This window comes from Octodon degus, unplaced genomic scaffold, assembly GCF_000260255.1.
Source record: "Octodon degus isolate 3935 unplaced genomic scaffold, OctDeg1.0 scaffold00040, whole genome shotgun sequence".
NCBI lineage: Eukaryota > Metazoa > Chordata > Mammalia > Rodentia > Octodontidae > Octodon > Octodon degus.
In genome coordinates this window covers 3,147,134-3,161,344 of record NW_004524616.1, presented here as the reverse complement: position 1 = coordinate 3,161,344, position 14,211 = coordinate 3,147,134, and the positions used below count along the sequence as shown (strand labels likewise).

Below are 14,211 nucleotides of genomic sequence, written 5' to 3'. Positions count from 1 at the left end.
TTTTGTTTTGTTTTGTTTTTACTTTAAGTTTATAGTCAAATGTTTGCAAACCACTGTTTGGAAAATGACCTGAGACTTTGGTATCAAGCAGGCCTGAATCTGAATGTCATTTCTGCATCTGCTATTATCTCACAACTTTCTTCAACAAGAGCCCGGCCAACTTGTTCTAACATGCTGTGTATGAGACCAAAGAAAATAATATTTTCATCAAATACAAACTCTCCTCGATGATGGCAATGGTAAGTTTTCTACTGGCAAGAAATTTACCATGTAAATCATGGTTTGAGGTGAAAAAAGAAACTCCACTAATTTATATTTGTCATTTAACTCAATAATTGTCCTAGCACTCAGGAGAGAGAAAGCTGAGACAGTGGACACTCACCAACTATTTGGATTATAACAGTAATTGAGTAAATAAAAAGCTGAATGAACCAATAAATGAGTACTCATGGGAGGTACAAAAAGCATGGAGATGAATTAGGCACAAACTTTGGTCATTCAGAAAATGAGTATATATTTTATTACTGAATTTATGCTTATTGCAAAAATGTATGCAGCATCCAGTATTTTCCAGATACCTTGCTAGGTACTATAGTAAACAAAATGGTTGTATTTGTTCCTTCAATGTTGAAATATTTCACAACAGTCATACGAATAACTATACAATTGAAATCATGTTGAGTGCTATGAAGTACCAGTATCATGAAGTCATACAGTAATAGGGATAATTTTAACTGAAGAAGGAAGTAAAGGAAGACTCCACAAATAAAGAAAACCAAATAGCTATGTGAGAAAACATCTTTTAAGTCTTAAAAGTTAAAAAACTTATTTTCTGTTCTATTAAGACAGGACAAAGAAAAGGCCAGTGTATCTTGGTTCACTGGGCAAGAAGGAGGTTGGTAGGAGATAAAACAAGGCAAAGAAAGGAGTCAAGTCATGCAGAACCCAAATCAAACTCTTCCTAGGGATTTGGAATGATGAAAAGCTTGAGAGTGATGTGCTCATATCGCATTTCATGAAGATCACTTGAGTGTTCTAAGGAGAGAGATTTAAGCAAAAAACTAAAGGTGTTGGAAAATATTTAAGGAGATGGAGGAAATGCTAATCCGGCGCCATCTTAGACATAAATCCAAGAGAGAACCTGACAACAAATGAGGTGTAAAAATGGCCCGTTGAAGAGAGAAAGGGAAGCGTCAAGGTGAGCACTTAGGATTTGGATTGGCCCTCATCAGTCAGCAAGAGGGAAAAGAGTCAAAGTGGAAAATGAAGACAAAAACACTGATGGTGGCAAACGATCAAAATAGTGCTGTGGAACACTCTAGATTTGAGATGCCTATACGGTGTCTAAAGGAAGGTGTCGAGAAACCCCATCCTCAGTTTCTCCAATAGTTAGAAACAAAGTCCTCAGGAGGCCCTGTAAAGCCCTTCATGAATCAAGCCCTTGTTCTTTTCTGTCTCATCTCCTACATTTCTGTTTCTTTTCTACAGTCAGAATAGCTGCCTGGAAGTTTCGTATCTCATGCTTTTTTCTGCCACAGCCTCTTCATAAGTGCCTCTCTCTCAGGAATGCACACTCCAGGTGTCCCTCTACTCCTCACCTCCTGCTTGGATGTCACTTAACAGTAACTTTTCTAAATTCTCTATCATAAACTACTCCAAAGTCTGGCCTTTTGTGTTCTTTGTTCCATAACATTTTTCATAGTGTGACAATTTGAAATCATTTATTACTTTTGTTGTTTGTCTCCCTTAACTGGAATGCATAAAACCACGAAGATATGGGCATGGTCATTTTTTTCTCTTTTTTATGACAAAGAAAAAAAGATATAGAATTTCAGACAAGATGATAGGAAATTAACAATGGTTATATTTTATATTGTAATCTTCAAACTATTTGCTCAGATTACCAGATGTAGGCATGCAAAATTGATAAAATAATATAGGAAGAAAAATAAAACAATGAACATGATACAGAATTTCAAAACAAGATGTTAAGAAATTAACAATGGTTATTATATTGCATAGTGTTTTTATTTGCTAGAAAGAGCATATTCCTTAGCAGATGCCAAAGCCTGGTTCGGATCTGAGCTTTTAACCTCCAAAGGAGCTAACGGGTCAGTCAGCCACATTTCAGTCTGGCTGAAGGCACAGACCCTCGGATAGAGACAAGGATAATTTAATTATTCCACAGCACTTGCCAGAGTGTCAGCATTTACTCTGGTTTCTCCAACTCTGGTTTTCACAGGATGGCATGAAGAAGGCCAAGCTGGAGATGCACAGAGAATACATAGTGTTACAAGAAAAAGAGGTCAAAGTTTATAAAATTCCCAGATCTTTTTCGAAGGCCAATAAATCCACGAGTTTTGCCCTAGAAATAGTCTTTTTTTATTATGTTAATAAAAAAAATTCTCCTCTTTACACCAGACAAAGCTTTATTTTCCAAGAACATTCGTTAGATAAACACCTAGGAGAAGCTCATTGGAAGCAAAGGTCATGGATGCCTGCACCCAGCAGGCGTATGGAAGGGTGAGACAGAGTGGAGACAGAGTACTTCCTCTTAGCTCATACTCAGTATGTGGCTTTGAGTGAAATGTCTAATCTTTTTTCATTGTGTTTTGTTTTTGTTTTACAAAAATATTTTTTCAATTTTTATGGGTTTTTTTTATGGTATCAGGGATCAAACTCAGGACCCTGTACTTACAATGCAAACACTTATTCCACTGAGCTACCTCCCCAATCCCCCATCATTTCTTATTAGTACATATTCACAAGGAATAATGATTACATTCCCTGCAACAAGTTTATACATGTACACCATACATTGTAATTATTTTTGGGGTTGGCTTTTCCTCCCCTGTCTCTTGTCCCCTTCCATCCCTTGGGACCTTTATCTTTTGTAATAAGTCTCTTTATTTCCCATTATCTATTTTTCTATTTTTTTATTTCCTGTTTATCATATAAGAGAAACCACATAATATATAACTTGTGTGTCTGATTCATTTCACTTAACATGATCTCAGAGCACATCCATTTTCCTATGAATGGCTCAAGTTTATCCCTCCTCTTGGCAGAGTAGCGCTGTGTGCCCTGGCGTGCCCTTGCTAGACTGTGTTCCTGGACATCTGAGGTACTTGGGCACATCCACACCACAGAGTAGCTGGGATCCTTGCATTCGTCCTGCAGATGAGAAAATTGGGGCTCAAAAAGGGAAAGACTCTCCTGTAATCAAAGAGGAAGTTAACCACCAGGAATTTTCCTGATAGGATCTGAGGCCCACTCTCTCCTTTCATCTTTGTTACCCAGGTAGCATTTTCCAAACCTGGAGACCAGACCAACATAGTGAGTCAATCAATAACCAAGGTAACCTGTGACACAGCACAGCAGGTGGAGCCTCTATTGCCGTCTGACTATATGGCTCTTCAGTCCCGGGGTTCACAAGAGAAGTAGTATATTCAGTGGAGTTTTCAACTGACTTCTGGACACAGAACTTCAGCCATGAAGATAATGAACATCTTTCTTCTTAGCGCCTTGGCCTTGCTCATTTTGTCTGGTAAGTGTCTACATAGTTTTGAAATTTAAGCAAAATATTTTGTCCCATTGGCTTGCAAAACATGCTATCTTCTGGGAATTTAACACAGTCTACTGTTAGCTGAGATTACCTGGTCTTTGTCTTTTGCTCTCAATGAGACAAAATAAAGTCAACAGATGAAAATTATGATATAAAGTGCTGATATAAATTGAGAGAACTGATTCTAGTCAGAAGTCTCTGCAGGTAGGAAGGTTTTCTATCAAGACAATCCTTTGTCAAGGATATGGTAGAAAAAAGAAAGTAGGGATAGCTCATTCTTAAATACCATTCTAGTGTTTGCTTTCACAGAACATATGCTATAATTAAATGCCATCCTAATACTGTAAATGCTTCTAGCCTATGTATAAATTTTAAATTTTCATAGATTTGCATAACACAGATACTGAAGGCATAGCAGCAACTGTGTAAGAGGAATAGTTTAACTGACTAAAATGTCTTCAGTTTTGATTTCCAAAATGTTCCAAAGGATATTTTCCTCCTACTTGAATAGATGGAAGGCCTAAATGTTGGGAAACAATTCTGAACCACAGAATTTAGATCAGTTTTTTTTTTTATCATTGGAAGTGATTAATAGTTTCAACCTGATCTTCAATGTAGTTGAAATTATTGAGAGCTGAATCAGTGTCTTGCTGAGAATACCATTTATGTACTTGCTAAATATTTAGGGAAACAGAGGTCCCCTTTCCCTTCCCATGAATATTAATTAATACAAATAGACGCTTGTAGTGAGAACCTGCTAATCAATTTTTGGAGTCATTTAGTTTCTTTTTTTATTTTAGGGAAGGGTCGACAGGGTGTTCAGGGTCTCACTACTAGATCGGACTCAGTGATTCTCCTGCTTACAGCCTCTCAAATGCTGGGATTACAGGTGCCCGCCACTGCACCCAGCCTCAGTCACCATCTCAGCACACCCCAGGGGGCAGGGGCAGCACAAAGACCTGGGGATTGAACCTCTGGCCCCAGTGCCTGCTTGCAGGCACTTTAGTCCACTAAGCTATTTGGCCAGTCCATCATTTAGTTTCTAAAACCCAGTGTGACACAATAACATCAGATTCTGACTATTCCAGGCAATCTCCATGCCTTCAGAGACTTCTGGTATCTGAATTAATTCTCACTAATGTTTCCTCCTTTGGGTGCTATCAGATCAATTTCCTTTCCCTTCAGTCAGCTCATGCAGTTACCAGCTCCCCTACAACGGCAGCAAGACCAGCTGTGTTTACTTTGATTATTTGTAAATTTAAGAACTGAAACTGGACTTACGGTCATTCAGTATCTTATAACTGTGGGAAAAAGCTCTTTGAAAACTGATGGTAAGCTGGCAAAACCTCCCTTGCAAACATTACTCATAAAAGGGCATTTACATGCAATTGCATCAGAAAACGTAGTTGCTGCCAGTGGTAGCTCTTTCATAGCCATTCACACAAGCACTCCATCCTTTCATCTTTCAGTTGAGATCAAAATACTTTTACTCCACTAATGGTGAGGTCAAAGATCTAGCGACTGATTGTGAGAAGGTTAACAAGCTTTCAGAAGATACTTGGGCAGAGCCTGATGCATTTCATATAGTGAGTAAGGATTTCAATTTTCAACAGGATGAATCCATTTCTTTGATATATCCAATAAAGATACTTTGGTTATCATCAAACTTTCACTTAATTTTAAAAAAGATTTTAGCATGGGGGGAGTGGACAAGAATCACTCAGATCCCACTGAAAGGGGACAGAAATAAGAAGAGGTGGGAAGTGGGAGAGACCAGCGGAGCAGCCATAGACATCCACGGAAGCAGAAAGATTTTGAATAGGGGTAGATTTGTCCTCTCCCACTCAGGATCCAACCTAACACATCTGATTTATGTTTTCTAGGCAATACTACAGCTTCTCTTGGAAGAAAGGTAAAGAAAATTGTATCATTTTCTTATTTCTCAGATTGAAACTGTTTGATCCAACACAAGTGAGTTCCGCAATCACCTTTCAGCTTAGTCTGAAGTCAGGATGAGCTGTGTGTACTCTAGGCAGGCTTAAGCTGCTAAGTGCAGATAGTAATAGCAATTTCCCCTGCCCTCATATCCTGTGTGGAAGGGCAGATCTACTGATGCGTGGGCAACCTATTGTCTAATGCTTGGGATAAAAAAAAAAGTTGGTGGTAATGAGAGTGTTAGTGAGTTTGTGTACACTAGCACTGGCTGGTAGGAGGAGTACTGAGGGAAAAACTTTCTCAAACCCATGTCCTCCTTATTTCCAATCTCATCATGCTGCCAAAGAGCCCACTAATCACCAACATGTGGCTCTTACAGTGATTATCAGAAAATAGTAAACTGACTTCACTCTCTAGAAAAATATATTAAATCTAACATTTGAAAAGTTAATGTTAGTAACTTTGGAGATCTGAAGATAAAGTGTCTCCTTATTCCTTTATCAAGGAAGAGACAGCGCACAAACCAAAAGTTCATACAGAAAGTTTTTTACTCTTATGAACAGTGCAATGAAGATCCAGTACCATTAGAAACTTAATATAGCATGAGAGATGAGGGAACGTGCTCCCAAGTGAATAAGTTATTTTGAACCATGAAGGATAATTGAAGCAAAGCCTACCTGGCAGGGAGATTGCACCAGTAATTAGATGACGACTAGCTATTAGCTGGAGTAGCAGATGCAGAATATAAAGACTCTGAGAATGGAAGACTCCAAATGCCTCTTCATGCCTGAGTGGAGAACAATGTGCCTGAGCCACACCATGTAAGGGAGAATGCGCCCCAAGTACCAGCCAGCTTGAAAGGCACCAGCCCCTGCAGCAATGTAAACGTGAACTTCAGTCCCTTTATCTTACACACAACTCTCACAATGCCACTATAGCAGGGGTGGAAGAACAGCAGTACTGTTCCCGTGTTGTACACAAAGTGACTTACCCATGTCACACAGTTTGTAAATGGCATCATTCCCTAAATTCATGTTTTTCTGATGCCAAGTCTTACATACTTTCTCTGGGAACACTCCATATCATTTTCCCCATGTCCTTTCCCAGAGATGTTAAAATCACATGAGATTTTGCTATAACCTCAAAGAACAGGGAATGATGGGAAAATGTTATTTTGATTCCGTTTCTAGGCTAACTGTGATCACGCCATGGCTGGATGTCCCAAGCTGTATGATCCTGTCTGTGGGACCGATGGCACTACATACAGCAACGAGTGTGTACTGTGTGCTGAAAATAGGTAAGCAGGAGCCTGAAATCTGGAAGTACGGTTCAGTGCGCTGCTATCACACATTTATGTCTTATCTCTCTAAGACCCTAATCAGTGTATCAATAGCATTAGTCTTATGAGGGAAAGAAAGAATCTGTATCTTCTAAAAACAACTTTCCTTTTTCTCCTTTTTGCATATATGATGTGAAAATACGACGTAAAATCACTTACATGATAAAAACTCAGAATCTTATAGTAGTTTGGATTTTTGAAAGCCTATATGCACTAAATGCCATTAACTTTATTTTACTTTTTAATGTTATGTATTCATTTATCTATTTAGGGGTCTACAGGGTGTTCAGGGTCTCACAACTAGATTGGATTCATAGTGATCCTCCTGTTTACAGTCTCCCAAGAGCTGGGATTACATGGTGCGCCACCATGCCCAGGCTCAATTGCCGACTCAGCGTGCCCCAGGAGCGGGGCCGGCACTGCAGGCCTGGGGGATCAAACCCCTGGTGCCTGAGCCTGCATGTAGGCTCTTTAATCCACTGAGCCATTTAGCCGGTCCTTCATTACTTTTTAATTTTAAAGAGAGTAAACAATAATAAGAAAGCCACAATTAAAAAAAAAACAAAAACAAAAACGCTATGATAGGAATTCAATAATGTTATAGTGCATATTGTCTTCAAACTAGTTGTTCAGATTACCAGAGATAAGCATGCAAAATTCATCAAAAACATTAAGCATCCATTGTTCCTTTCAATAAACCAAGAGAAATTAGTAGTACAGGACCGGCCGGATAGCTCAGCAGATTAAAGCGCCTGCTGAGGCAGATTTGGGCACCTGGGTTTGATCCCCAGGCTTGCAGTGCTGGCCCAGCCCCTGTGGCACTCTGAGATGGCAATTGAGAGTGGGCACAGTGGCACACACCTGTAATCCCAGTGCTTGGGAGGCTGAAAACAGGAGGATGACCACGAGTCTCTTCTGTGTAGCGAGACTCTATAGACCCTGTACTAAATGCATTTAATAAATAAATAAATGAAAAGAAATTAGTAGTACAATTATCTTAGCTACCAAATATATATATATTTTTTCTTTCTCTTTTCCTTTCCCTCATCCCAGCTATTCTTTCTTTTTGAGCAATTTCTTTTCTTTTCACAATATTTATTGTACCTTTCAGATTTTATTTACTCTTTCAGGGTCTTACACTAGGGTGACAATGCAATGTCTACACATGCAGATCTGATTTATTTCACCTATGAGTATGGTCTCGAGTTGCATCCATTTACCTATAAAAGAGTTGAGCTTATCTTTCTTTATACCTGAGTAATACTCCATTGTAAAAATATACCACATCTTTTGTATCCATCCCTCAATTAATGGCATCTGAGTTATTTGCAAGATTTACCTATTACAAATTGCATTGTTATAAACATGCGTGCACATATATCACTGAGGAATGATGTTTCAGTTCTTCTGGAAAATACCCTGAAAGGAAATAGCTTAGGTGAATAGGACCTCTAGTCCTAGTTTTCAGATTACATAAAATCTTCATACTATTTTCCATAGTGTTTGTGCCAGTGTACACTCCCACCAACATTGGAGAGAAGTTTTCTTATTTCCCAACAGCACCTCCAATATTTGTTATTGGTTGACTTATTTGTTTTATTTCTTTAATCTTTTATTTATTTATTTGGTACAGAGTCTTTCTACGTAGTTCAGACTCATAGTGATCCTCCTGTCTCAGCCTCCCCAGTGCTGGGATTACAGGCATGCACCACCATTTCCAGTGTTGGTGGCTGGCATGATGTGGCATGGCTTGCAGCACCAGGGATCAAACTGGGGTCCTTGCGCTTGCCAGGCAGGTGCTTAGATTGCCAAGCTATCTCCTCAGCCTGTTGGCTGACTTCCTGACGATAGCATCCTTTCTGGGGTGAGATGGAATCTCAGCCCTATCCTAATTTGAATTTCTGAAATGACTAATGATGTTGAACATTTTTTCATATATTTATTGTCATTTTTCTTTCTTCATCTAAGAAGTGTGCATTCATCTCACATGTCCATTTATGGATTGGGTCTTTGAATTTTGGCGGTCTCATTTTTTTTTTTTGATTGTTTATATATTCTTGAGAGAAGTGCTTTGTCTCGAACAGTTGTATACAATTTTATCCCAATTTGAGTGGTTTATTTTACTCTATTGATGATTTCTTTTGATGTGTAATTATTGTTCAATAAGATGAGATACTAGTTGTTGATTCTTTGAAGTATTTCCTGTGCAGTTTGTTTCTTGTCCATGAACTCTCTGCCTATGCCTCTGTGTTCAAGACTTTCTCTTCTAGTAAATTTAGTGCTCTTGTTTTAATATTTAAGTCTTTGATCCATTTTGACTTTAGTGCATGGTGATAGACATGCTTCTAGTTTTAGTCTTGGACATGTGGAGAGCCAGTTTTTCCAGCATCATTTATGAAGGAGGTTATCTTTCTTTCAGGGAACATGTTCGTCCCTTTTGTCAAAGATAAGGTGGCTGAGTGTGTTTGTTGATGTGTGCATCTATGCATCTTTTGACATGTTCCACTGACCCTAGGGACTCTTTCTTCCAGTGCCATGGTGATTGTGAAAATGTCCCTTCTCCAAAAATTGTCATACAGATTAAATACAATACTGACCAAAATACCATTAGCGTACCTCACAGATCTAGAGAGAACATTCCCAAAATTTATCTGAAGACACCGAGAATAGCAAAAATAATCCTGAGCAGCAAAGTCAAGGCAGGAAGCATCACAATCCTTGACTTGAAATTATGCTACAATGCTACTGTGATAAAATGCCATTTTTACTTTAAAAATACAGTTCTTGATAATAACAGTGATTCTTTTCAATACCTGGTATTGAACCTAGGGATTTGCACTGAGCTACACGTGTAGCTTAGGTATTTTGTTTTGTGAAGATGTCCCTCTCAAACATTAAGTTCCAAGTACTATCAGCAAATTCGTGATCAGCTTTCCTCAGCCTTCCAGGGTATTGGGATTAAAAGTGTGTGCCACCAAGCCTGGCTGGTGATTTTTGTCTTCCTAAGCCTTTTAGAAAGTTTTTAGATTTGTATAACCAAAAATGTGCTTCTATAACAATGAATTTCCATTTTCTAAAGTGGCCCTAAGTAAGTGAACATAATTAATCTCAAGGCAATCAGAGAAACAAACATGCCACGCATTTACTATTTTGCCCAACACATCTGCTTACCATGTGCCAAGCTTTATGTTAGTTGTCCGTTTCCTTCCTGCTTATAAGTAAGAGAAAATAGGTTATGAGCACATGTAAGATAACTTCTTGTAGCAAATGTGAGCAAATAAGGGGTAAGTGCTTCAGGAGTAGAAAGAAATAGAAAGGAGTCAAGAGTTAAGAATGGTTTTGGGAAAGAACACATGATAAGCAAGGCTCTAGCTTTAGGTAGCATCTAAAAAGAGTATTCTAGGTTCAATAAGCATGTGAAAGTATGAAAGCAAATCAAATATATTTCACAAGTGACCTAGAAAACGTTTAGTTATCCTGGGGTTGACCTGAAATGAAAGATCTTGACTTGAGTTCAAACGCTTTTGCAAGTTCTGTTATTGCCCAGCTTGAATTCCCTTCCTTAAACGTAAATCTTCTTCTCAGATTGTTTTAAACCATCTCAGAAAATACTCAGAGTTTAGCAAGGATGGTAAAAGATTAGTCTCTAGGGTAAGAGACAATCTCAAGTTTTAAGCCCCAGACATTAGGTATATTGTTTTGTGGTGAATCTGTTTCAACAATAAGACTTTTTAAAAGGAATCTGAAACTACTTGCTAATTTTCTCATGACCTATACTGTTGACGTTAACATCAAACATCATAGTTCTTTCCAAGAGGAGGAGAAAACAACAAAAAAGCTTTGAGACTTGGAAAGTTTTCATGTACCTGGATAAAATGGCCCAGTACTTAGAGTGAAACACTAGGACAGTATGACCAGAGGACTAGGGCACCTACCTATGCCTTTGGCATTTGAAACCTGTCAGTTTCAGCTTGGTCTCTCTAATTCTTTCAAACGTATATAAATTTTGGAGGAACACTACCAGAAAATGTACATCTGTACTCATATTTCTCAGGTAAGAAAACTTAGGTTGGGAAACAAATAAGACAGGTCTTGCATACATTGTAGTTCTTCATGAACTATCACACTTTCATTTATATCATTCATTAAAATTTTCAAGCACTTTGCATAGTAACCACAACCAGGCTGTTACCCTAGTTATCAGGTTTTGAGATTAGCAGATAATACTAAACATTCACATGCAAACAGTCATCTCTTCAATCACTGTCTCTGGAAGCAATTATTAATAAGGATTCCTGGGTTTTTCAGACTTCTGTTTCTCATACATCTTCTAGGGGCATGTATATTGCCAAACTCTTTTCTATACATGAGCAAGGTCTAACAACTTTCTGTAATGACAGGCAGGCTTTATAGCTCTGCTATATAATGCACTCCCCACAACTCACTAGCCATTAGCACTTAAATGTGATAGGTAAACTAGGAAACTGAATTTTTAATATCACTTAAGTTTTAGTTTAATTTCAAGTAGCAAGAAATGGATATTGAACATACTGAACTGCAGTAAACTACATTGCTATGAAAAATACGTGAAAGTCATATGGTCTGCTTTGGTGTTTATGCCTACTATGTGACTGATTTGGAAATTGGTAGCATGAGTACTTAATGATTATGGGACAACAAAACCAAGCCCACTTAAAAATGAATCAATGAGGTCCATAAAATGTATGACAGATATTCTCCAGGAACAAAGAAATAGACAAATGTATGTAAGCTAGTATTTTCAAGGAAAGGATAGTTAGACAAGATGAAAGATCTGCATACAGTCTTATTAAAAACCCTTGCACGATTTAGGGACATTTAGCTTACAGAACTTTAAAGGTGGGAAGGGGAGAGCAGAGAGGATTTTGTTTTCTAGAGAAGATGCTTAGAACTAGAGGGACCACTTGAGGTGGACACAGAATTTCCTTTTGAAAGACTTTGGATCCATGGTCTTCAAAGTGGAAATGGCAACCAATTTGAAGGCTCAGCAGTAGCCCAGAATGACTAAGATAGAAACCTGTTAGCTGGCAGAGTAAAATCAGGAATAAATGATGCAACAAAGGACCTCAGATTAATTCCAGGGCTTCATTTAACACCTCCTATTAGACCTATAAACTCAGCAAGAAGAGATTTTTTTCCCTTTTCTCCTATAACCCTAGTAAATGTCATAGTGATAATCTGATATTTGATGAATAAGCAAATGAATGAACAAATGAATGGAACACAGAAAAATGAGAATGAATCATTACTTTTTGGCCAGTAAAATTTAAGTTGACCATGTTTTTCAAATTTCTTCTACAGGAAGCGCCAGACTGCTGTCCTTATCAGAAAGTCTGGGCCTTGCTGAGAACCAAGGTTCCAAAATCTCTTAAGGTTACCAGAAGGTTGGCTGGCCTGATCATTGAATAAAAGCATCTGAATACGCTTTGTTTCTTCTCAATTTTTTTTCCTCAAGTGTATGTATGATTATACAGGGACGGGTACTTGGACAGGCATCAGGATAGACTGGCCAATGCACCACCCCTGTAACTTCAGTTTCCCTCCCAATACCTTGTCTTTTCTTCCATCTTCTTCATGTTCGGAGGACTTCGCCTCAGCATATGTGATCCTAGATACTAAAAAAGCAGGACAAAGTAGAACATGAACACGTCTAATCCCACATAACATTATGCATGATTTTAAGCAACAGGTGAAAAATCCTCAGTCCAGAAACATGTTACCCAACACATTTCACTGATTCAAATAATTGTTTTCAGTTGCCTTGAGATTCAACTGTGCATCTGTTTTGCCTGGCACAAGACTATGTACTTAGGCATATAGCTTTTTGTCTGCTAGAACAGAACTTATTCCCATAGCTTTATTAATATTAAGATGGAAATTTTATATTAGGAACCACAAAGGGAATTTGAATTATTAAGGAAACAAACAAACCAACAGATAAAGCTGTACTTTCTCAAGCATGCTTTGGATCAATTGCTGGACATTGCTGGAATCCTTCCCTGGCGAGGTAATTCTCTTTAGTTACTAAGGTGAACAGTAAGTAGTAGAGTAAGACTGTAGATTTTTCCTAGTTACTTGAAGTTTGCAATATTAACCTCCAGAAAAAATTTAGCCTGTAGAACGTGGATATTTACCATATAATACAGGTTTCAGGTTTAACTCTGACCACTAGAGGGTGCTGTAGTCTGCCCAGTGCCTCAGTCAAACCAGCAGAGCCTAACCACTCTCCCAATGCCTGGCAACAGGAAGTTGTGGATGCAAAATGGCTTCCAGCACCTTGGCTGTGAGAGTAGAGGACACTTGAAGGGTACATTTAACATTGAGGAGCATTGCTATGGTAAAGAGAATTTAAATCACTGCATCCTACAAATTGTCATGTTTAATAGGACCATTCTGCATGTCCCAAAAGAACAGAAATGATAAACAGAAGCAAGACATAACTCCAGACAATCTACATTTCAGGGCTCCGCTCTGCTGCTTCTCTGCCTCACCAGAAAGTATGTGAAGACAGGAAAACAGAACACTTGAAATTAATACTAACACCTGGGAGGTGCTCAATTAGTACTCATTATACAACTAGTTAAGAAGCAGAATTGATCAACTTCTGATTGGCTCCAAAGGATAGATTTGGGGCTGGTTGGTTGCGATTAAAGAAAGATTGTCTTTGGATCTCTAAAAATGTACAATTTATCTGCCAAGGGACTCTAATTTAGAGTACCTGGGCTTGCAGTTGGCTAGGTTACTACCTATCCATATCTCCTAGCGGAAGTCAGAGAATTCATCAAATTTCAGACCTTGCCACTAATATTGTGCTAGTAATAATTCCTCCAGAGGGTAACACATTAATCTTAGTGTATGGTAAGAGCTCAGAAGTCTGTTCTTTGCTTTTGGCATTTGTCTTGTAACTCTTTAGCTTATTGAAAGCCAAGTGGTTCATGAACATTTCCATGATACCATCAATTCTTCAGATGACAATTCATTGCATTCTTGAATGACAGGGATTTTATGGAAGAGATTCCTCCCCTGAGCACAAGATTCCACTAAAACTTCCCCATCTCTATGTTTAAAAAATCTGTAAGTTATAAACAAAACATATAAAATTAAAACTCAAGTATAGTTGCTGAGAGCAAAACTTGTAGATTGAGAAGGATTTTATGGCCCTGACAGGAAAGAGGGTGGTAAGCTCAGTGACCATTGCTGAGGCCTTCTCCATTGGCAAAGGTAAGAGCTGTAATCCTTATTAAAAGCAGTAACACAAAACTATGTGATATTGTTACAGGATCAATAAATTTCTTTACAATTTTCTTTCTTTGTTTCAGAGCATTTGGAAGAA

The 14,211-nt window shown here is 38.3% G+C and overlaps 1 protein-coding gene across 1 annotated transcript; it reads left to right on the top strand.

The window, feature by feature from the left end:
• Nucleotides 1-3,342: 3,342 nt before the first annotated feature.
• Spink1 (serine peptidase inhibitor, Kazal type 1) lies at nucleotides 3,343-12,303 on the top strand. The gene is made up of 4 exons (XM_004631265.2): nucleotides 3,343-3,547; nucleotides 5,449-5,477; nucleotides 6,691-6,797; nucleotides 12,180-12,303. The coding sequence occupies exons 1-4, from the start codon at nucleotides 3,493-3,495 to the stop codon at nucleotides 12,223-12,225; spliced, it is 237 nt and encodes a 78-aa protein (XP_004631322.1). The 5' UTR covers nucleotides 3,343-3,492; the 3' UTR covers nucleotides 12,226-12,303.
• The last annotated feature ends 1,908 nt before the right edge of the window (nucleotides 12,304-14,211 follow it).

Excerpts from the sequence above, each read along its gene's own strand:
- Spink1 (XM_004631265.2), top strand. The coding sequence starts at position 3,493 with ATGAAGATAATGAACATCTTTCTTCTTAGCGCCTTGGCCTTGCTCATT. Across the intron at positions 5,478-6,690 it reads CAGCTTCTCTTGGAAGAAAG|GCTAACTGTGATCACGCCAT; the intron begins GTAAAGAAAATT and ends TTCCGTTTCTAG. Across the intron at positions 6,798-12,179 it reads GTACTGTGTGCTGAAAATAG|GAAGCGCCAGACTGCTGTCC; the intron begins GTAAGCAGGAGC and ends TTTCTTCTACAG.